Source organism: Poecilia mexicana, unplaced genomic scaffold (assembly GCF_051168715.1).
Source record: "Poecilia mexicana isolate PSO_F unplaced genomic scaffold, ASM5116871v1 scaffold_6, whole genome shotgun sequence".
Classification (NCBI taxonomy): Eukaryota; Metazoa; Chordata; class Actinopteri; order Cyprinodontiformes; family Poeciliidae; genus Poecilia; species Poecilia mexicana.
In genome coordinates, this window is record NW_028263375.1 from 3,191,650 (window position 1) to 3,216,385 (window position 24,736).

The 24,736-nt window shown below is 44.2% G+C and overlaps 1 protein-coding gene across 2 annotated transcripts; it reads left to right on the forward strand.

Moving 5' to 3' along the window:
- Positions 1-706: 706 nt before the first annotated feature.
- On the forward strand, positions 707-24,703 carry vps9d1 (VPS9 domain containing 1). 2 transcript variants are annotated; one of them, XR_015762987.1, is made up of 16 exons: positions 707-5,076; positions 5,868-5,928; positions 9,073-9,246; positions 9,379-9,514; positions 9,658-9,769; positions 14,855-14,917; positions 15,941-15,993; positions 17,270-17,357; positions 17,504-17,586; positions 17,658-17,863; positions 18,004-18,231; positions 18,296-18,425; positions 19,464-19,703; positions 20,329-20,410; positions 22,871-22,975; positions 23,109-23,149. XR_015762987.1 is itself a non-coding variant. In XM_014967656.2 (16 exons), exons 1-16 carry the CDS (start codon positions 4,990-4,992, stop codon positions 23,209-23,211), a joined length of 1,917 nt encoding a protein of 638 aa, XP_014823142.2. In that variant the 5' UTR covers positions 1,133-4,989; the 3' UTR covers positions 23,212-24,703. The 2 variants fall into 2 exon arrangements, 1 of the variants encoding a protein (XP_014823142.2); XM_014967656.2 differs by having other exon boundaries at positions 1,133-5,076; positions 19,498-19,703; positions 23,109-24,703.
- Positions 24,704-24,736: the final 33 nt, after the last annotated feature.

The following is a 24,736-nucleotide window of genomic DNA, read 5'->3' on the forward strand; positions in this document are numbered from 1 at the left end:
CTGCAGAACAAACAGGTCATGATGCTGGGCTGCTGATTATCCCTCTGTCTGGACACAGGATCAATAGAACCAAGATAAAATGAATGGTTATATGCCAGACATGGAAAACTGGGATGACTCCATGATGTTCAGAGTTTAGGTCTCCTGGCATCTCAAGGTGTCAACATTGCAGCCAGTGGGCTGGAGGAGATACAGCTTTATTTTGTAGCAGTTCAAGAGCTACCAGCTTTTATCACTTCGCAAAAAAATTAATCAGCACAGAAACTCCAAAGCACAAAAAGAAGCAACTGTATGGCAGATGGCAGAGTTATGGTTATATTTGTCATGTTTGTAATGATGGCAAACAACTCAGATATTGATCAATTATTCACACCAAGTTAAAACTAAATATATGCAGCATTATTGTTATTGTCTACATGTTTATTGTGGAGGACCAAAAGAGTTGTAGATCTATAACAATTCCACACTGATTTTGACTCAATAGGTAACATGACATAAAAGCTATTGAAGAGAAATACTAAATTTAAACTAAAAAAAATGGCTAACAAAAATAAAAATTTAGTTAAAATGGAATAAAAATGGATGTGCCTCATAGTTTAGTACAATTACACACTGACTTCTATCAATGTGGCACACAATATGGAAGCTATTGAACAAAACATATTTAACATTAAAGTTATTTAAAATATTGAATATGACTTGGCATTTTAATCGAGGGCTGAGTGTCTCATGTAAAAGCATGAATTACCACTTTTTGGTATCAGTTGGTCACAAGGCATTTATTAACATTTGTTTGACAGGAGTGAAGCGCTAAGGAGGGAGCTGGAGATCGGCTGGCCGAAATTAACGTTCATAAATCGGATCAACCTTGAGATAAACGCCGCTTGCTCGGCGGATATTGGAATATCCAATATCCAACTCGAAACTAACGTCACTGCAGTCAGTAACACAATAAAACCACCGGGATGAAGTTTGTTTTGGTCTGTGGCCTGTAAAGATGGCACCCAGCGACTGGACCTAAACTTTTTTCCCCCCATTGACGATAAAGGGGTTTACAAAATAGCAAAATTAACACAAATAAGTAAAACAGACAATAATGCCAGGGTGTTACATAGTGTGACCAGCAGGTGGAGATCTTTTTAAAAGTTACCAGATGCACCGGAACAGACTAAGCAGTGCACAATATTTTATTTAATTTCCTTAAAACATTTCTTTTTGTAAAAACGAGGCTTCAGGCCTACTACTCGGTCCCTGGAACAAAAGGGAACACATAAAGGACAGACAAGTTCAATTATTCCAAAAGAAAAACAAAACATGCAAAAGAAATTAGTAAAAACAAACAAAGAAAATTAGTAACTTCAATAACACACAACAAATAAACTGTAAAAGGAAACACTTCAAAGAATGGAACAAATGCCCTTCGATGGGGCCAGAGGAGCAATGCCCCACCCAACCAGCAACAGGTGTAGTTGAGAGCGGCCCAAACAAACAACGGCAAAACAGCAGAGCGTCCAAACGCTGCAGCTCCAAACACAATCAGGTGCCTGAAACAGAAAATCCATTAACGGTGGATCCAGATAAAAGAAATAAAAAGCTAAATAGCAGGTAGCTTACCCAGGGGTGGAAACACAGCCTAACCCGGGAGGAAGCGGGTCAGCGGGTGAGGACCAGATGGAAGCCGCAGCAACCTCCAGCTGCAGTCGGTAACGCCATTAGAGCACCACTGCAGAAACGCACGATAGGTGTAGTGTGGTAATGTGGCCTCGGGTTTTCCCTTTTTTTGGAGTTTTATCTATATTTTATATTGTTTTTGATTGCTTGTTATGTTTTGAAGTTATGTACTTTCTTAGGTTTAGTTGAGTTAAACTTTTGAGTTACTGTTTTGCATGTTTTCTGATTGGTTATTTTGGAGGTCACGTGCCCGGATACCCGCAGGTGCTATGCATCTACTTAACAAGCATGGAGACTGGAAAGGACAGAAGCAAAGAGTGCGAGTAAGAGAAATGAAATTGAATTGGAAGCTAAGTATAGTAAAAATGAGATAAGGAGTATAAGCCAAATATATTACAAGAAGAAGTGGCAGGAACAATGGGAGGGTGAAAAGAAAGCAAGGTTTTATTATAATATTCAAAAAAAGTGGGGGAGTGTAGAAAAGAAAATAGGAATAAACGAGAGGAAGATATTATATCTAGGTTAAGATTTGGACACATAGGGTTAAATAGTACTTTGAAAATAATAAACAAACATAGTACGGGGTTATGTGATTTTTGTGGAAAGCTGGAAACAGTTATACATATTTTTATGGAATGTAATAAATATAATCTAGAAAGAGAGGAATTAGTAGAAGAGTTAAATAGGAATAAAGTTAAATTAAATATTAGAGATCTGCTACAAAAATCATCTGGAGATGTGGTTTTTAATTATGTGTTTAGGTTTCTTAGAAAAACAGGTCTAATAGGGAGATTATAGGGATTAGACATCTGGTTCATACTCCAGTCCAGAAGGTGGCGGTAATGCACCTGAAAGTTGTTTGCCAACCGCCATAAAACAAAAAGAAGAAGAAAGGACAGGAAGAAGGCAATACGTGGCTAGAAAAGGAGTAGACGGACCTGGGGTGATCGCGTTGTTGGAGCTGGAGGACGGTGGATGCAGACCGGTGGACTAGACGGGGAAACTGGTCGCCGTTGAGGAGCGGGCGGCTGGATCGTTGACGAAGTCCGATTAGCTGGATCGAACCAACAAGGGCTGAGCGTGGTGGAGGACCGCGCCCTTCCTTCTTGCCCAGCTAAGACAATTATAGACTTGCTTATTGACTTATTGTCAAGGACTGCCTGCACCTCCTTCTCTTGATTTTTTTTTATATAAATTATTGTAACTTTTATGGGTCCGTTTTGAAACTGTCCACAATCCCTGCAGTTATTTATTTTGTACACCACTCGGGTGCCACAGTAGCACCCAAAAACCAACCATGATCTCAGCCTCGGATAGCAAAACGGGCGCAGACGAGCCGATCAAACACACAAGCCAACATGTAGCCGCCGATTGTAGCAACAGTGGGAGAAACAAAGACACACACACCTTGCAGAACACCCTCCCACCACAATAGGAAGCACAAACAAAATGAAAAGGAAATATATAAATAAAAAGTTAACTCAGAAAGATGTTAGAGTGAGAGCACACATCCATCCGTTGCTGTGTACTGCAGACTTCTGCCCAGGTCCCCCTTGAAAATGAGATCTAGATCTCAATGGGGTTTACCCGGTTAAATAAAGGAATAAAAAAAATGTTTTTAAAAATTGTCTTAATGGCTTTTCTATTTTTTGAATACTGGAGAGATGTAATATATTGTTTGAATTCCTCTTTAAAGCTGGACATGGGCACCAGCAACCCTCCTGACCCCACTAAGGGACAAGGGTGTAAAGAAAATGGATGGATGGATGGGTTCCTCTTTAAAGGCTGAAATGCGAGGTTTCTGATTTGAGAATTTAGATTTATGTATATGATATTTTGCAACTAATAAAATTAGGTTGATAATATAAAAATATTTTGTTTTATTAGTGGGATAAGAGAAGAATCCAAACAACATATTTATATAAGTGAGGGAAAAGTCATCAAGAATTGTTTGAGAAATAAACGTACAAATATCTTGCCAGAAAATACATGAGGAATACCATGACCAGAATAAGTGACAGAGATCTTCTTCATAGAGTTTTCAGAATGAACAATTTGTGTCAATGTCTTTTTTGTATTGTTGAAGGAAAAACTTGCAGGGATAAAAACGATGGATTATCTTAAAAGACACTTCTTTGATCTTAGTAATAATTAAATATTTAGATGGAAGACACCAGATTTTTTTCCAGTTCAGGTTGGGGGCAAAGTTATTCCAATAAGAGATAACATTAGGAACAGAGACGATGCCCTTCTGGAATAAGGCACGTCCATCACGGTTGTTCTTTCGCTTTCTTGTGGAAAAACAGATTTGACCAACATTAGTGACAGCAGCGTCTAGACCTGGAGGAGTCAGAACAGAAGTTACAGAAGATTTAAGAAGCATTACAACACCAGATGGGATGGCATCAAAAACAAGCGCATATTCCTTTGGTGGTACGGGGAAACCAAACCTTTCTAGAAGTTCAGAATAAGACATTAAGACACCATCAGGACTAAACAGCTGCTGAACCAAGATGATTCCATGTTCAAACCAATTTTCCAAGAATAAAGATTTATGTTTGTAGAAAATGTCTCCATTGTTCCAAATATAATATCGATGGGGTGAAAAATTGTGCTTGTAAATTAGAGACCAGAAAAGAAGTATTTGTTTGTGGAAATTAGATAGCTTTATGGGTATTTTTTCAATTTTGAAGTTGCAAAGGAGAATAAATTAAAGCCACGCGACTAAACGCCCCAACAACGTCTGACGCAGTGACGCTGGTTCCAAAGCTCTACTGGCCAATAGCAGAGGAGCTGACATAGAAGGCAGCTCTCCTCATTAACATAACGATGCACACGGAAAAGTAAAGGCGGGAGAGGAGGCCATGACAAAAGAACGAGGAAAAGACTAAACAAAATATTTGCTTTTCTTGACAAAAACGCATGTTTAGGGGGAATGAAAAAGAAAACATATTACTTAACGGAAACTCGTGTAAGGAAAAGGAAAAACTAAATACACATTTATGCTTTTATTTCTTATGTCGGTTTTGGTCCTCCATACCTGCCAACCTCTGAATATGTAGGGAGAAAATTATTACCTTTAATCATTCAAACTTTTTTTTTAACCCGGGTCTTCACACACAATGAGCAATAATGCAACAATGCGACATTGATTATTTGACAACTGAAAATTAAACCGCAACCTTAGATTAACACATCTGACAATAGAAGACAGATATTAATAATTTACCTAGGAAACAACCTGCATGGCCACCGGAGGGCGCCGTGCACCTTAGTGAGCAGCCCTTGAAGCTGAAGAAGAGGAGGAAGAGGAAGAGTATGGCGGATGGCGGAGGGAAGCCGCTGCAGAGCGCCATGAAAATGGCCAAGCAGGCGATCCAGCTGGAGGGGGCAGACAGGCAGCAGGTAGGCAGTTGCTCTTCAGTGGACGGCAGGATCAAAGCTCCGGCTGAAGCCGACCGGAAGTGACGATGTATGGGAATGTAAACAAACATGGGGGCGGAGGCTGTTCCAGCTGTCATGTCCAGCAAAGCCAGTAAACAGACCAGCTGCGGGAGCTTGACTGGTTATTATGGTCATAATTGGTAAAAATTGGGCAGAAGCTCCTGATGGACCGGAGAGGTTCCCCACATTTACCCCCAGAGGTGGTAGTTTACCCTCTGATGGTAAATTTGTATATATTAACCCTCCTCCGGATCACTGGACCCTCCAGACTCTCTGACCTCTGAACCCTGAAACCTCTCTGGAGGAACCCTCTCCTTCCTCAGTCTCTTGATGGGGTAAATCTGAAACCTGTTCACATTCTTTCCAGCTGCCTGATGAACGTAGATCTTTATTTTATTTTGGCTCGGTCCTGGTTCTGGTTCTACTGGACTTCTTTCCTGTTAAAGGGGAGTTTTTTCTCTCCACTGTCGCCCCCTTCTGATCCAGGAGGAGTGAGTCAATGCTTGCTGGGTTTCCTGAGATAGAACCAGTTTAACTGGTTGGAATAAAGAACTCGACTAAACTGGAACGGGGTTGGACTGACTGAATATTTATGAAGATAAATCTGTTTTTCAATAAAGTAACATTTATTTTTACTTCAACTGTTTGGAGAATGTTGTTCTGGTTACTTCTGGAGGAAATCCTCAGGTTGATCTGGTGCGAAATTCATGTCACCATGACCAGATACAGCTGATGTGTTTCTGTCTCTGCAGGAAGCTTACTGCCAATACCTGCGAACGATCAACTACATATCACACATTCTTCTGCAAGAAGGTGAGCCTCAAAGAGCTGCATGTTAAATAATAAATATATTTGGCTGCTTTGTAGAATATAAGCTTCAAATCATTAGTTTCTTATTCAGCAGTTTCCAGTGAATTACTTCATATTACATAAAGCAGACCCACTTATTGATAGATGCAGTAATATTCATTATTTCCAGACTTGAAATCATAATTTACTGACATTTATTTAATATAATCACATCTCAGAATAGCTTGATGACCCGCATTAGCAGCTGTGTTCAGTGAAAAGTATGAGGAGGGAGAGACGCGGTTTGCTGGTTCTGACATGCTGCTGCCGCTGCAGCTCCTCAGGCTTCACCTGGTTTACCTGGCCAGGTTCACACACCAGGGGCCTCATGCATAAAGCGGCGTGCACACAGAATATGTGCGGCGCCATATTTTACGCACAAGTTGGCATGTATAAAAATTAACTTTGCATAAATATACGCACACTTTTTCGCTGGCGTGAAAATGTGCGGCAGCCACACAAACTTTTTCTAGGAACAATATCAAACTACAAAGTGTCAAAAGTCACCTAAATACGCTGAAATCTGACGACATTAAGCATCAAACCTGGTGGGGTTTTTTCATGATTTTATTTTATTTATTTCATTTTATTTACTTTTTTTTGCTTAAAAGTAAACTGAACGTGAACCGCATTTATCCCCAGACAATAAAGTAACATGAACACAAAATAAAAAAATTAAAATAAAAGTATATGAAAACCTCACTCGAATGTAAATACAGCGATCCCTCGTTTTTCTTAGGCGTTCCGAAAATAACCCGCGATCAGTGAAATCTGTGAAGTAGTTACCTTTATTTTTTACAGTTATTACACAGCATAATTAAATACTCTACATTGAAACCAAAGAACAGAACCTGATTCCAGGTCAGCGGATGTTCATCAATCGGGCCTTAATGTGATCCGGAGTGTCAGTAAAGCTTCTCCTCCAACCTGAACCAGAGACTCACAGCTGGATCTGCGGCAGAGCGACGGACCTGAGCCTCCGGTCGGGTTCTGCTGCCTCTGGCCAGTTTTTTTCCAGCAGGCATTCAAAGTTTTCAGCTCATCTCCTGAATGGCCAATCTGTATTACTTCTATTTAAATACCGTAACGTTATTGGCACACAGGTAGAGAAGGAGCTCGGAGACTGTTTAGCCAATCAGGACGCAGAACACAATGCACTGTGAAAAAAACGCCACAAAAAAATCCGCGAAGCAGCGAGACGGTGAAAAGTGAACCGGGTTACAGCGAGGGATCACTGTGGTACTTTTCCCCAGTTTTGTCTCATGCAGATGTAACACAGTGGGTCCTGGAGGGCCGGCCAGGAATCTTGGGCCCCCTGACAAAAAATTAAATTGGGCCCCCCCTCACGCAGCTGCTGTTACAATTTCTTGAGTCTATCTAAACATACGGTCGCTCATACGGACCGTATGTTTTCTACGCTCCTTCACCCTTACTTCCTTTTTTTTTTGGGGGGGGGGGGGGTTGATTTATGTTTTCTCATCCACCTGAATAATATGTAGTTGCGCCCCTGCCTCCAGGACCGACTTTGGGGACCACTGATGTGACTTGTTGGTCTGTGCACCGAAGCGCATGAAATGGATCTATGGGGTTATTTAATTCTCACTAAAGAAAAAACAACAACAAACAAACAGGGTTGGATCAGCAGATTAACTCCAAACAGGTTTGATTATTTTTAATTTTAATCCCGTATTTACGTAGCTGCGCAAAAATGTGCCGCGTTGTGGGCCGTTTTGGCTCTGATGGAGAACATCGCCAATAGAAGGACTCAGAGGGACCCATTGATCATAGATCATATTGATCTTCTGTTGATGATGGTTTATTAGTGTTTAGATTAATCCAGACTGATCATCCTGGATCTCTGAGCAAAACCTAAAGAATCTCCTGAATTCTTTAGGTTCAGTACCAGTAGCACTGAACCGGTGCTACTGGTACCGGTACCGGTGCTACTGGAGTCGTCGAGCCGCCCGCTTTGTGAAAGCGCCTTATGGACATAAAGCATCTTTATTCTGTAAATGTACAACTTGTACACATGATTCCACTATTTAGAATAAAAGTCCACATTCCCACTCAAAGACCCTCTGACTCTCTGTCTGTCTTTAAATCCCGGCTGAACGATCTGCTGCTGTTCAAACGGGCATTTTCACGATCTCTTTATTTGTTTATTTTATTTGGATTTTATTTTTTTTTCTTTAAAATGTATTAATTTTATTTTTGTGAGGTGACATTATGTGCCCTCAAAGCACCTTTTAAATAAAATATATAATAATAATTATTATTATAAATACTCACTGCTTCAAATAAGGACGTTGCCATGGTTACTGCTTCACGTGGTGGCAGACTTCTGGGTGTTTATACTAATTTATGTATTTGTGGGAGGCGACAGGGCGGACCAGCAGCTGCTCTATTTCCCGCAAATTAGGATTTATAAAGGAAAGGTGCTCGGCCACGTGCGCACGGCTTTATGCATCCCTTTTTTTGTGCGCCGCACTTTTCTTAATTTTTCCGTACGCCAAGTTTTAGTGTGAAAACTGCGCATTCTTTTATGCACGAGGCCCCAGATCTGAGTTTTATCACCCCCTGGTGGAGAAAGGTGGAAATCAGGAAAGGTTTATCAGCTGCAGCACCAAGAACTGACGATGAACAACATCTAGAAATCAGACCAGTTGGGTCGATTCGCTTCACGGACCAGTATGTGGCAGCATGACTGAAGCTAACTAAAACGTCAGAAGAAGGTGAGGAATGCCAGAACCAACAAAGAAGACCAGCTGGAGGTCAACCTGGACTTCCTGAAGAACCAGAACCAAAACCTGGACAGAATCTGGATCTTCTGCTCTAAAGAAATGTCCTTTATGGTCCCTCAGTGGGGACGTTCAGGTCCACCTTTCTGGATTATAATCTTGTATTAATTGCTGTAATTTTCAGACAACCTGAACATTTTTATTAGCTGGAGGTCAGAATTATGAAACAGGAAGAAACATCTGGAATATTTTACTTTATGACACATTAATCTTGTAGAATAGATTATTTAACTTTTAGAACTGAACAAGATGAACTTTTCATAGGTTTTGTCTTGGATTATTTGTCCATCTCGTGTGTCTCTGTCCTCAGAGACGCAGGGTGAGGTGGAGAGGATGCTCCGGCTGGCGGAGCAGTGTCTGGACAGAGCCAAGTCCTTCATAGGGAAGCGCTCTGTCCATCCTGTCAACCCTGTCCTCCACAACGCCTCCTGTTCTTCAGCTGACCAATCAGAAGCTGAGCCTGGTCCTAAGGCTGGAGACAGCAGTGAGTCCTCTTCTCCAATCAGAAGCAGCCTTGGCATAAACTCAGCGACCAATCACAGCTAACTTCCTCCTGGGTTAGAGTTAGGCCTCTGTCATTCTCATCTTGTCTCTTAATGTCCCATCTTGTCCCCAGCCTCTGGTGCTGAGGGACAGGTTGATGCTTCGTCCCCGTTCGGTCTGTCAGATGATGGTGGACAGCCGTCCTCTTTCCCTCCTCCTGATGTCTTCCAGAGACAACAGACTGAAGCTTCACACGACAGCAGGAGGAAGTAAGTCCCCAGAGTAACGTCCAAATCACTGCTTCTGGTTCCACTGGTTGTACTGGTTTCACTGATTCCCCTGGTTCTATAGACTATAGCAGACCGATGTGTCCACTGATTGTCCTCATGTGTCCTGGATGTGTCCCCTGCAGGACACTGACCCCGGTGGAGGAAGCGTCCCGGCAGAACCAGAAGCTCCAGGCATCCTATGAGGCTCGTGTGGCCCGGCTGGCTCCGGGTCAGGCGTCCCAGAAAACCTCCTTGGTGAGTCTGGACCTTGCAGAGCTGATCTCTGTCGCCACTTCCTGTCTGAATCCCAGGGGCCAATTTACATTTCCTGGAAAAAGTTTTCACACCCTCCCTTTATTGCTTCAGCCAGTCAGGATCAACGGGATTAAGACCTTTAATGTCAGAGTGGAAAGGGTTTCCACAGACCAGAACATTGGTCCAGTTGGTCCTGGGAGGAGTTCGGATCTCCTGTTGATCCTCTGCATGAAGGAGCTCCTCTCCTGATCTCTGAAGTCCAGCTGGCTGGACCAGGTTCCGGTTCTTCCGTCACAATCCCAATCTCAGGACCAGAATTTTGAGACCTTTGGACCAGCTCCTTCTTCACCAGAACCTTTTGGAGCAGTGTTCTTATCACTGCAGTTCTGGTCCATCACTCAGAAACTGCTCCACATGAGCCAAACCTCAGAGCCAGAGGAACCAAAACCTTGGACCCATTGACGATGACCCAGCCGCACAGAGAAGAACCAACAGAACCATCTGCAGAAACCCAAGATGACACCCTCAGGTTTCAGGACCAAAACCTCCAGACAATGGTCGCCACAAACAGAACCAGAACCTTCTCTCTAGCGCCCCAGCATGTTTTCCGGTGTGTTTTGGTGATCCAGTAGGGGGTGCTTTAGCATCAGTAACGGATGTTTGGTTCTGATGGATCCTTCCAGTCGATGGTTCTGCCAGCAGCAGATGGATTTCAGGATATCTGAACTAGAACTCTTTGATTCTGATCCGGTCAAGATATAAGCACACTCCTTCGGGACCAAGAGGTCCGAAGCATGACTTCCAGGCTTTTATTTTGAAACTGTAGTGGTTCCGTTTCGGGGTCAGGTCGGTTATTGATGAAGTTAAGGGTGAAAGCCAGGGGCGCTGCCAGAAATCTTGGGCCCCTGGACAAAAAATTAAATTGGGCCCCCCCTTATGCAGCTGCTGTTACAATTTCTTGAGTCTATCTGACCCATCAAAAGCGTCACAATTTCAAAGGCTTGCAACTGCCTTGCTTTCTTTGGTCCAATACTGATAACTAGTACATTATTTAAGTAATGCACCGTTCTGACCAAAACAACCAATCAGAACCAGGAGGAGGGTTTTGGCGCTGTCAATCACCCTCATTCACTCACTGCTAAATGTGCTAATAGTGGAGAAACAACTTATTGTTACAGGAAAATCGTTTATCTGCCATCACTGGTAGCTGTGCTAACTAGATTAAGCATTTACAACAGGCTATGCTAGCTACAGAATAGCACAGAGGAAGGGGCAGGGTGGATGAGCAGCACCACATGAGATTGTGATTGACAGCACTAAACCTCTCCTGGTACTGACTGGTTGTTTCTAGAGAGCACTGGGAGAAGGCAGAGGAAATAGATTTTTCACAGATTACCTCTCATACCATAATGTCACAACATAATGACAGTTTTAACAAATATGTGGAAAAAAATATTTTTTATAAAAGTGACATACTGCAGCTTTAATTTCACCCAGGAGAGGGCAGGTCAGGAGGGATGTGGGTTAGAGCTGCTGCTGACTGACTCATCTGTTGCTAAGTGGTAAAAGGTACAGGTACCAGTTAAATATATGAATATGTTGCTATTTTTTTTCCTTAATTCATTAAATGCTAGTGAAATGGAGGTAATCAGTAGTCTGTAGCTAAGCTAACTATGCTAAATGGTTGATAATCTCATACAGTCTACCCACCTCTCGGAGAAAAACAGCTATAAATTGACACTCTTGACCTTTTTCTCTCTCTCACCCTCTACTTTTTTATTTTTTGAAAACCAGGTTTTCTAACTTTTCTTAGCAGCATGGTAACTGCCACAGTCGTTCGTGTCTTCCACTGACCGCTGCTAACAGCGTCACGGTGAAGCTCCAAGCAGGAACGAACCATTTCATGCAGGGGGGTCGGGGCAAATATGGATGTGTGTCTTTTGGTCTGGGAGTGGGAACATTAAATTTTTACTGCTAAAAATAATCTTCTAAAATACAATATGATTAATTTTGGAATTGACAGGGCCCCAATTTTTTAGTTTTATTTCTATGAACAATAAATAAATAAATTGTGGAGGGCCCCCTGTTGGTCAGGGGCCCTTAGAATTGTCATCACTTTTCCTCTCTGTACCGCGCCCCTGGATGAAAGTGCGGATTTGTCTGGACTCTGGGCTTATTTAACTCTAGATAAGGTCCAAGTGACCCTGTTGAACCTCTCCTTCGTCTCATGTCTGTGGTTGGGAACCAGAGCCTGAGGAAATACCATGGTGAGCCGAACCTTTTCTCAGTTCCTCGCGTCTTAGATTATTTCTCGAGTTTTTCAGAGAAATTTTGGATTAAAGGAAAATGTTCTGTTTAGATTAGGAAAATGTTTCGGAACCAGGTGGAGCTGCAGCCATATTGGAGGAAGCTGAAGATGTTTATGAAGGTAAAGTGTTGGCTAACTACTGTAAGCCGGTTCGGTCCAGATTGACAGGTACGTGTTCCGCTGCAGACACGGCAACAAGCTTCTCACAGAACCGGAACAGAACCGGAACTACATATAACTAGAACCGAACTTCAGGGTGTAACTGTGTGTTGCAAGTTGATGGGGGGGCGGGGGGGTGACGTACCCAGTTACTGGCTGGCCTTTTCTTTTTTACTGCTAAGAATAATGATAAAATTATACATCCTGATCAGGCCTTAATAGTAACTTTCAAAAATAACCTATTAAACATACTGCGAAATATAAACATGTTAAAACGGAAGTAATATAATTAATCTATATAATGTCTTTCACTTGGTGATGGAATTACAAAGGAACCTTTTAGTCATTCTAATTCATGGAATGAGGGTGTATTTGCTGAATATATTTGCTTTAATATAGCAAATAATAAAGAAGCGGAAAAAAATATTTATATTGTCTGCTTGTAAATCTACACATAGTTTGGTTTCTGTCAGTTCTGTAAAGATACAAGACAGCAAAGCAAATTATTTTTTATATTGACCAATAATTAAATTTTACTTAATTGTTGTTGTAGGAGTTATGGTTTAAATTTTAACGAACTTTGGCTCCTATATGCTTTATGAAATATTTCTATGTGATGATTGCTCTGGATATTACCACGTTCTACGAACAAAATGATGCAATTTGTCCAGGGGAAAAATGTAGAAAAACGGGTGATTGTATTATTTTATTTCTCAGTCTGTCAGCTTAACATCATGCGCAGAGTCGTTGCCATGGCAACCAATAAACAGCCCCGGGAGGCAGAGCAAAGATTACATTCAAGTGCATCAGGAATTAAAACAAAAAACACACAAAAAAGGACGTACAAACACCAAACAGAACATTCTGTCAGCTGCAGGTTTATGTTTTTGAATTTCCATTTTGTGATCATTAGGAACAGTCTCGGTGGTTGATTAGCTCATTTAAACACCTGATCTCCTACCTGTCAGAAAATGTAGGTCTTCTTATTTTTGTGTTAATTGAACCGAAATACTTTGAACTGCCCAGCAAGAGTTCATGGTGATGAAAGTTAAGCTAGCATAGCGAACCTCCTCTCCACTTTCTTTATATATATTTTTAAATTAAAGTTTTTTACTGACCTGTGAAATGTGATTTTTTTAAAATTTGTATGAACAATAAATAAACTGTGGAGGGCCCCATTTTGGTCAGGGACCCTAGAATTGTCATCACTTTTGCCCCCTATACCGCACCCCTGCACACCAGTCCTTTGGGAAGTTACGCCTATGACCGAACTAGAACCACTCGGAACCAGAACTACGGGTCCATAAAGCCTGAGTGCTTCCAGATTAAACAGGGTGAAATTCTGGTTCAGATTCCTGGAGCTCTTTCAACTTCTTCCACTTCCAACCTGACCCAGTTAAGCTCCAACTTCAGGTTTTCATTTAATGGGTTGAAATAGTTAAATGTATTTATTTTTATTAAATCTTGTCGTAACTCGTATTGTCCGAGTATTTCCAAAGAGTTGTTGCAGACTGATTGTGGTGCTGGGGGCAGTACGGCCCTCCACTAGCAGTCAGTTTAAACAGGCCTCTGACTGAAGACAGTGTCATGCTAACATGCTAACAGCTGAACATCCAGACAGCAGAGATGTTATTCCACAGTAAGCTCTGCAGGTGTGATTCATAATTTAAGTGATTTGAGGCGTCAGACGTGGTCGTCTCTAAGCTTGTTGGTCCAGAGGTTGGCAGAGATCCACGCTGCTGTTCAGGTTTTTAGGAGGACTTGATGGATTTTCTCTGTTTTCTGATGAAGCGATCAGTAATCTGATTACCTAAAAGCATGTTTAATCTTCAGATGCTGCAGGTGATGAAACAGCAGTCATTTCACTCCTGTAGCACCTGGTGGATCTAAAGCGCTGCTGACCTCTGACCTTTGCGGCCCAGATGCACGTGTTTCAGGTCCTGTGGTTTTCGTTCTGCTTATCAGGAGTTTAGTCTGGATGATGACTGCTGCAATATTTGGGTTCTTCTTCTATTGATCGACACACTTTGAGTCTGCTGCTCTGTTTACTTTCATCTGGAGTTTTTACACCTAATTTTGTTGTTTTACTTGAAAATATGGTACACTCTTCAATTCATTTATTCATATATTGTCAATATGTGGTCATGTTTGAGCCATTAAAGCCACTGATGTCTTCCAGAAGCTCTCGAAGGTCGTCATGGCATTTTATTCCAGATTATTTTGGGACTCCTGTTGTTGCAGTTCTGAGAGTTGCTGCCAGCGTTTGGTTGGAGCCGGTCCGGATCGTTCTCGATCGACCGGATCGACTTTTATTAACTCATCAACTGATGGAGACTCAGTTTCTGTTTTCATTCCACTTTTGTTTGCTGGATTTCTGCTGATTGCTCTGTATTCTCTGTCGTGTTTTTGTCACAAATTAAATTGTAATAAGTTTCAAAGAAATATTTATGTTGTGTTTCCTGTTTTCATTGCTTAAGGAAAATGTATCTCTGGTTTCTGTTGGACACTGAACCGTGTTCAGGAATCTGGTTTTCTACTTTTAAAAGTTTGTTTAAAATGTCAGTGTTTTGGATATAAATGTTTATCATAAATGTTTTCCTCTAACTTTTCTGCTGCAGACACTTTCTCTGCAGCGGCAGATGATGGAGAATCTGATCATCGCCAGAGCCAGACAGGACGCCGTATCCTTTCACTGAGCGCTTCCAAGATGGAGGCCAAGAGTTAAAATCTGCTGGTTTCTAGAACTGGAGCTGCTTTTCTATCCAGATGAGGGAAGCCAGTTATGGATTGAGTTAATCTAAAGTTGATTGATCTTAAAAATCAATGAGCCTGATCATCTTTCCATAACAGAAAAGGTTAAGTTGATCATAATATGCTGAGTTAAAAACATCATCAAAATCTTTACATAATTTTTGTCAGTTTTATTAAATTCTAATTGAACAAACAGAAATTCTCACATATTGAAATTTAGACATATTTATAAAATAAAGCTAAATAGAATAAAGATTAGATTTCCAAAGTATCTCTAACGATTCCATGGGATTTGTCATCTGAAGCATTCATAGTTACACTTTAAGATTTCACAGATTTATGACTCATTAAAACTACATTTGTCGATGTTCAGCCACTGAGGTGTCCAAACTGTTGCCTGCAGAATTTTTTGGTTTCTGGCACAAAATATTCTGAAAATGCCACAATGGAGAAAGAGTTCAGCGCTACAAGATATGACAACACAAGCTTTGTGATTGAAGAATGCTTCAGAAATCTGCAGAGATTCATTCCTATTTGTCCTCTTCCAACAGCCATTGTACTTAACTACAGACGAGATGAATTTTCAGAAACTTTTTTTCATTGAAATTTTAAAATCTGCATCAATCTAAAAGATTTAAGATATCTTGATTTAGAATTATGACTGGTCAGAAAAAAGGATATCTTAAATTTACTTTGACTAGTCCTATTCTAATAGAAACATAAAATGTGCATTTCTTGAATTGAAGCCTCCAAACACTTCAATGGTAAATCTGGCATCATTTAGTCAGAATGTAATTAGAGAAATCCTCATGAACTAAAACATTTGGTCATAAACCAGTTTCAGAGATAAGGGGCGTGAGTGAAGCAGATTTTATGCTAAAACGGCTTGCCGTAGTCTGGGAGCAGTAGAGCTGGTTGTTCTGAACTCTGATCATCCTCAACGTGAAGATCAGCTGCAGAGGAAGGTGGAGGAGAGGAGGCAGAGGCTGCAGGACGAAGCTAACAGGTAGCGGCACATCATCATCATCAAATGGGAGCCGAGGGAAGAGTCGGGTCGGAGGCGTCGGGTCGGAAGCTTCGGGTCAGAAGCGTCGGGTCGGAAGCGTCGGGTCAGAGGCGTCGGGTCGGAGGCGTCGGGTCGGAGGCGTCGGGTCGGAGGCGTCGGGTCGGAGGCGTCGGGTCAGAGGCGTCGGGTCGGAGGCGTCGGGTCGGAAGCGTCGGGTCAGAAGCGTCGGGTCGGAAGCGTCGGGTCAGAGGCGTCGGGTCGGAGGCGTCGGGTCGGAGGCGTCGGGTCGGAAGCGTCGGGTCAGAGGCGTCGGGTCGGAGGCGTCGGGTCGGAAGCGTCGGGTCGGAGGCGTCGGGTCAGAAGCGTCGGGTCGGAGGCGTCGGGTCAGAAGCGTCGGGTCGGGTCGGAGGCGTCGGGTCAGAAACGTCGGGTCGGAGGTGTCGGGTCGGAGGCGTCGGGTCGGAAGCGTCGGGTCGGGTCGGAGGCGTCGGGTCGGAGGCGTCGGGTCGGGTCGGAGGCGTCGGGTCGGAAGCGTCGGGTCGGGTCGGAGGCGTCGGGTCGGGTCGGAGGCGTCGGGTCGGGTCGGAGGCGTCGGGTCGGAAGCGTCGGGTCGGGTCGGAGGCGTCGGGTCGGGTCGGAGGCGTCGGTCGGAGGCGTCTGTCCGGTCGTTTCCGCCTGGCTGGTTCTATCTGAAGGTCAGATGTGATCGACTGCAATCCAAAGATCACTCTGTTGTCGAAGCTGCAGTGGGACCTGTAAAGTTTAGCAGACGCATATTTGTGGCTGTAAAAAAAATCAACCTGGTTATAGTTGATTAATCAGGTTCTGGTCTAATCAATCAATCAATCAATCAAGTTTATTAGCATGTCAGCAGCAAGGCGGCTCAGACTGATTTACATCAATGAACCACAAATAGAAAGTTACTCAGCAACTGAACATGTTGATAAGACGTCAACAAAATCACATCAGATATATTGAGCAGCGTTTCATTGATTATGGTTCAGCAGCAGCTCTAACCCGGCAGCTTTTAGCCTTAAAGGAGCTCAGGGTTTCAGCTGCTTAGCACTTTTCTTGAAGTTTGTTCCAGATCTGTGGTGCATAGAAGCTGAATGCTGCTTCTCCATGTATGGTTCTGCTTCTGATGCAGATCAGAACCAGAACCAGGAGACCTGAGAGGTCTGCAGGTTGCTCCAGGAGGGGGTCAACCTGCAGACCAATCAGGAGCCTGGATAATCTGATCTAATCTGGTCTAATTTAATCTGTTTGGTCTCAACAGGAGGTTTGCTGCCTCTGGAGCACTGACTGCAGAGGAGCAGGAGCAGCGGCTCCTCTACGCCCGGGTTCTGGAGTACGAACTGGACCATGTGAGTGACCCGGCAAATCATTATGACCAGCTGGCCCAGCAGAACGTCTCGGTACCAACTGTGTTCTGCTCTAGTCGGGATGGGTCCATCTGCTTGAGGTTCTGCTGGGCCCAGAGTGGTCTGGCTAAAGGTGGTTCTGGTTCTAGGACTGGCCCAAACAGTGGAGAACCAACATCAAGAAGAACCCGGACGCCTCGCTGGTTCTGGATCTGCTCTCCTACCTGCTCAGGTGATTATGGGATACATCTATATATATATATCTATATCCGAGTCTGGAGTGATGATCCTGGTTTCTTCCAGGTCTGATCATCCACTGGTGGAGCTGCTGAGGAAACATCAGTTCAGGATCTACAACCAGCTGTACCCCATCGTCACCCAGAGTCTTCCTCAGAGTCTTCCTCAGAGTCTTCCTCAGAGTCTTCCTCAGAGTCTTCCTCAGAGTCTTCCTCAGAGCCCCGCCCTGCCGCTCAGGTCTTCTCGCAGCGACCACGTCCGTCTCTCTCCAGGTGAAACATCCAGCTGGTAAAGTTGGGCGTCGATCCTCTGAGACGATGCGGGGCGTCGCAGATCGTTGCCACGGCGACCGTTGCAGCAGGTCATCGTCTCAGCGGGTCGGTTGTGAATGTTGTGTGTCGACCTATCACAGAGCGAAACCCGACCAGAACCAGCAGCTCGCTGGACAGCGAGGACGCGGCGCAGCGGGACGACTCCTTCGAGGATCTGGAGCACTTCCTGTCCCAACTTGACTCCTCCCCCCGCGGCGGCCTGCGGGCGGAGCTGACCTTCGACCCCTCTGTTGAACTAGAGCAGCTGGAGCTCAGAGCTCTAAAAGAACACCTGAAGGCCATCGTCAGAGACGTCCACGGAGCCATCGGTGAGCTGATCAACCGATTATTGATCGATGGATTCTGAATATTGATCCTGAGCTTCGGTTCTAGATCAGCTGCTGTCGCTCTGCCTGCTCTCCTTCGACTGCCTGAACACGGCGGCCTATAAGGACCTGAGTCTGGGCTGCATCGAGGAGGCCTTCTTCACGCCACTGTGGAGCCCCCTGCTGGCTCTCTTTAGGTATTACACCTATCCTCTGCTGGGGTGGTTGGGCCGCTGCGCCGCCCCGCCCTACGCCGCCCTGCGCCGCCGCCATGCTCCGACCTCCAGTCAGTGACAGAACGTTTCTCTGGTTTATGGAAATCAACCTAAACTCAGCGTTAGTTTTTCTGGGACAGCCGGCAAACGCTGCGTCGCATGGCGGCCTTTTCAGGGTTACGAGGTTATCGTAAGATTGCCAACTTTCTCATTTATTTTTCTCATAAATTGGTTTTCTAATTAGGTAGAAATGGACTGGAACTGCAAATGTTGGTTTGAGCGTAAGAAGCATCAACATGTTCAGATGGTTTTATTTTATGCATCTGAAGTTCAGTGCCTAGAAAAAGTATTCACACCCTTTGTGTGAACAGAGTCGATTCTCGGCTTCCTGATGGCGCTTAGAAATAAAAAAAATAATCTTTGAATGTTGGCGCTCTGGGTGTCAACGAGGCTTTAGCCCCGCCCCCACCTGACTGCCAACTTGGCAAAGGGTGTGGCTTATCCACTTAGAAATATGCATTCTAGAATTTTCCAGCTTTTGTTCCATTTCCAGCTACACTGTGAGCCTTTGTTATGGAGTCGTCTGTGACCCCTGACCTTTCGTGGACTTAAACTATTCAAAATTACAACATGTTAGACGACGTTTTCGTTCAGCGCGACATAAATAGATTTTATTTCAGGTGCTACAGTTTCTAGATGCAGTGAGTGCACATGTGGTGACAGTATACCTTCTCCCAGTGCGAACTAGAAACAGAGCCTGGAGGCGGGTCTTAGCACTGCCAATCATGTATGTGTGCCCGCTCCTCCAACCTGATGGGAGAGGTGAAAAGGAAGAATGGAGGAAAGCTGACAGGTCCAGGCAGACTGAGGCGAGTTTATGCTCCCTATTTGTATTTATCTGTTTACTCTGCGGGGATTAGCGCAGGGTCAGGGTTACTAAGCCAAGCTTAGTTTACTTATGCCTTGGGCCGGCCCAGGATTAGCAGCTTTAATGGGATTATTTTTTGCTCCTGACTGCAGGGTGAAAAGTTTTCCTGCATCCTGTGTTCCTCAGGCGAGTCCTCAGGGAGCGAGAGCAGCTCTTCCAGAGGAACATGGCGCTGTACTGCAGCGCCTCGCCAGCAGAGGTCGGCGTTCCCCTCAAACTGTTCCCCCAGGACCCCAGCGCGCTCCAAGGTTCCTACCCCTACGAGGTTGCGGTGCAGGAGCTGAAGCTGCTGGTGGAGGACCGCTGCCCTCAGAGGAAGCTGGACTGCGTAGGTGAGATTAAACCAGATTATAATCTGGAGGTCCAGCTGCTCCTAAATCTGGTTCTGGTTCTGTCTGTGGAAAGCTCTGGTATCCTAGCAAGAGCCTGAACACAACGCAGTTTGGGTCTACAGTGGTTCTGGTTCTGAGTCAGAGCTGGCATCAGAACTTGGTCTCTAAAAGAGTGGTTTGGTTTACCAGAACCACAGAACCGGACCGCAAGGCGCCGCTGGAAATGTCTGACCTCAGGAGAAGCAGAACTCCTTGGTTCTGATCCGGTTTCCCTCTGGGGTTTGGTTCTTTTTCAAAGAGTTCTTAGCAATTCGGGTCGGTCCGTTTCAGAACCAGCAGCTGCTTCTGCTGATCCAGAACAGGCACTGTGGACTGCTCTGTTGGGCCAAAGTGAAACCCAAACCTGACCTATCAGAACCAGAACCAGGATGTTGAACAGTAAGAAACCAAACTGGTTCTTCCTATGAGACCATTGAAGGCCCGGCAGAACCACCAGGACCAGCAGCGTCACTCTGGGTCTCAGCTGCTGCTCCTTGCTCTGTCGACCCAATGGACCGGTTCTGTGTCTCCTGCCTTCAGAGCCGTGAATCGGACCCACTTACCGGTTCTGTTCTGTTTGTGTCAGTGCGGACGCTGCGGCTGATCTGCGGCTGCGCCGAGGATTACCGGAACCAGCAGGGGGGTGGAGCCTCCCGGGCCGCTGCCATGTGAGTAACCTGCCGGGCCGCCGGTTCTGGTAGGCCGGCCCTGGTCCAGTTAGAGTAAACAGTCTTTCTTGTCTTTGACCTCGTTGAGCTTCAGACTCCATCAGCCGTGAAATCGGTTCTGAAAGGCCGCCGGCGCCGTCTGGGGCTCCGTGACCCGGCAGCGCTACTGTCAGGTCTCATTAGCCTCACTGGGCCCGGCCCAGCAGGAACCGCCCCGGTTCTGGAGCCGCCCCCTCCCCCACTGGTCCGGCCTGAAACTGGGTCGCCATGTCTGAAGCAGGAGGTCAATGAGGCAGTTGGAGCGGGAAGAAGAGGGCGACCCAGCAGAACCATAAAACTCAGTTGAACCCAATAGAACCTAAATGAACTCTGAACTTGGTCCTCGTTTTTCTAAAGGGGATTAATAATCTGAACTAATAATTTCTAATCTCTTTTCTGGAGTTCTAATTTAAGACCAGATTTAGCTTTCATTATAACCAACATTTATTTTATTATTCGATTATTGTATTGATTAATCAGGTAATAAATAGATTTTTCATTTAACCCTTTTTTAGACATTAGAAATACAGAAAACCTGCTAACCCGGCACCAGGGGGCGCTAGACGAGGCATAACGAGGCTCGGCTGATGTATTTACAGTGCTGCTTGAAAGTTTGTGAACTAGTTGAGTAGTTTAGATTTTTCTTTATTTTTACCATGATTTTCTTATTTTTTCATTACCAGTTTTTGTATATGAAATGTCAGGTTTATGTTAATCAATTCCATTCATTTGTTTTGAGGAAAATGTGGGAGTTGAAAGCAAACTAAATGAAAAACGGAATCAGAGCATCTGCAAAAGTAAATGAACCACAGCTGCACTGGTAAAGACAATCAGGTAAAAGACTCAGGTGAAGCACATGTTAGTGCTTGAGTAATCAATTAAGCAGACCAATCAAATGAGACGTCCTTGGGAAAAGTTTGGAGGTGCACTGGTTAAAAGGGAGACGAAACCAAACAAACCACTGTTGTGTCAAGGCATAAAGACCAGATCAACAATGCCGAGAGGAAGGGAGACGTCTGAGGACGTCAGGAAGAAGGTGGTGACAGCCCATCAGACTGGGGAAAGCTATAAGACCATATCCAAAAGATTCCAGCTTCATCCATCCACTGTAAGACAAATCATTTACAAATGGAGGGCACTAGGCATCACTACAACTCTGCCCAGATGTGGACGGCCGTCAAAACTTTCACAAAGAAGCACCAGAAAAATAATGATGCAGGTAAAGGCCAACCCACGCATCACCTCCAGAGAATTGCAGACCTCTCTGTCAGCGTCTGGGATAAATGTACATGCGTCTACAATCAGGCGAAATATCAATAGACATGGCATTCATGGGAGAGTTGCTAGAAGGAAGCCTCTGCTCTCAAGAAAGAACAAAGCTGCACGTTTAAAGTTTGCCAGAGAACACTTGGACAAACCAGAGGCTTTCTGGAAGTCCATTCTCTGGACGGATGAGTCCAAAATTGAATTATTTGGCCACAATCACAGGCGCCATGTTTGGAGAAAAGTAAACACTGAATTTAAAGAGAAGAACCTCCTCCCAACAGTGAAGCACGGTGGTGGAAATGTGAAAGTCTGGGCCTGCTTTTCTGCCTCTGGACCTGGACGACTCCATATTATCCAGGGAACCGTCAATTCCCAGGGCTATCAACAAATTCTTGATCAGAATCTCTTGCCATCAGTCAGGGAGTTGAAGCTGGGACGGAAATGGATTATGCAACAAGACAATGACCCAAAGCATTCCAGCAAAAGTACCAAAGAATGGCTTAAGAGAAAGAAGATTTGCACTCTGGATTGGCCCAGTCAAAGTCCAGACCTCAATCCCATAGAAATGCTGTGGCAAGATCTGAAACGGGCAGTACATGCCAGATGTCCCTCCAACATCTCTCAACTGGCAGAGTTCTGCAAGGAGGAGTGGACAAAAATCCCAAAAAGCAGATGTGAGACACTTGTTTGTGGTTACAGAAGACGTTTAGTTGAAGTAATGGCTGCAAAAGGCGGTGCCACAAGGTACTAACTGAAAGAGTTCACATACTTTTGCACTTGGCAGATTTTCTGTCTTTGACAGATAAAATACTTTTGTTGAATAAATAATAAAAAGATGCATCTTTTTTGTCTTTGTGTTCCTTATCTGGAAGGTCCGCATTACAATTTGAGCTTTGGATGTTCATTTTACATGATTATTATAATTTTTCTTTAGAAAACAATGGCCATGTTTGGATGGTTCACAAACTTTCAAGCAGCACTGTATATGCTTCTTTTCCAGTTTTGGCTTCATTGTTTCAGTTCTTCCAGCTAACAGCGTCTTCAGAGCCTTTAAGCTCCAGTTAACAACTAATCAATCACTGAATTAATTGACGGTTATTTCAATAATCACGATTAACCATTTCAGCTCCCCTCTGTCCCCTGATGTCCCCTCAGCGGCGCTGATGACCTGCTGCCCATCCTGTCCTTCGTTTTGCTGCGCTGCCAGTGTCCCCAGCTGCTGTCGGAGTGCGCCGCCCTGGAGGAGTTCATCCATGAGAGGCGAGTCGTCGTCATGGAAACAGCTAACTGTCTATCAGAACGTTGACATGTTTTCTGTCTTCTCTCTGTCCCAGCATCAAGTTTAAAACCACTTCCTGCTTGTTTATTGACCAACTTCCTGTTATCTTCTCAGCTTCCTGATTGGTGAGGAGGGTTACTGTCTCACCTCCCTGCAGAGCGCTCTGGCCTACGTTGAGTCTCTGCCAGCAAGAGCTGACCTTGCTGACCCCGAGTAACGCCCCCGACCTGCAGCCTCTGATTGGCCAGAAGGAGATGAGGTCGTGACCTTTGCTCTGAAGGCTCCTGGATATCAGGAAGGATTTACTGCTGGCTGTTCTGAGCATGCTCAGTAGGGGCTGAGAACGGGAAGCACTGCAGCAGTTACTTTCCAGTTGTGGACCAGACCGGGGGAGGGGCTTTCTTCTACTTTTCCAGGTTGTTCCTCATCTTCCTCAATCTTCATCGTTTTCTGACGCTGCAGCTCTCGGCCTCCCAGCCAATCAGAAGACTCCAGGCGTCAACTGGTTTTTCTGCCCCCTGCAGGACGTTTCAATAATTTCTCTGTAAACATGATCAGTGCTGTTCCTCCTCTCTGCAACACCTGGTTGGTGGGCGGAGCCTGAACCAGAGAGAAACACCTGGTTGGTGGGCGGAGCCTGAACCAGAGAGAAACACCTGGTTGGTGGGCGGAGCCTGAGCTCCAGAGAAACACCTGGTTGGTGGGCGGAGCCTGAACCGGAGAGAAACACCTGGTTGGTGGGCGGAGCCTGAACCGGAGAGAAACACCTGGTTGGTGGGCGGAGCCTGAGCTCCAGAGAAACATTCAGGAAATAAAGCAGCAGCAGATCTGAGGCCTGTAATCCAGACTTTACTGGATTATTCAGTCAAAACATGGGAGTTAAACGCTGCTGCAGATTACTGATGAAACTACAGGAAGTCTGATAATCCTGCTGATAATCTCTGTAATAATCCATCTGATAATCTATCCGGGTCACCATGTTGTAATCAAACCGTCTCTGATTTATTCCGTCGTAATCTGGCATTGGGATCAGAGTCTTCCAGGTTGGGGGTGGAGGTGAACGGCATCGTGGGTAATCTGCTTGCAGTGGATGTGATATGAGAGCAGATGCTGGGTGACCTTCAGGATGACCTCTGAGACCTACATCGGTTCTGCTGCTGAGGAACTGAAGGGAATCTTGGTTTTATTTATTTTTTCTTTTGTGTTTTTTTTTTCCAGAATTTAGTTTCTTCTCCAGTTTTTATTCAGTTCGCCAGGACCTGTCCAGAGGTCAGGGGTCATTAAATCAATCAGGTAACTTTGTATTTTATTGCTTAGTTTTAAGTCAGACCTGTTTATACATACCAAAGATTTATTTAGTTCAGCTTTTATTCTAATTTGCTTATGAAGCAAAAATCTAATATTTAGTCTAAAAATAATTTCTGGTCCAAAGAGCAGAAACCAGTTTTAGTTTCTGGTTCCGAGATACAGAGTGAAGAACCGGCACCAGTGAACTGGTGGAGCTGGGAGAACCTGCTGGAATATTTCTGCATCGTTTTTATTTAAGACGTTTTCAAAAGACAGAAAATCTGTTTCCAATTGTAACATTAAAATGTTCATATGTTAAAGATCCTGTGATTTTACTCTAAACTGTACTGGGAATGTTTATGAAATATTAAAATATCTTTGTGAAAAGAGTTAATAAAAAGATAAATTGTTGAATTATTAAATAGTTTATTTCTCTCTGGGTGATTAAACCGTCT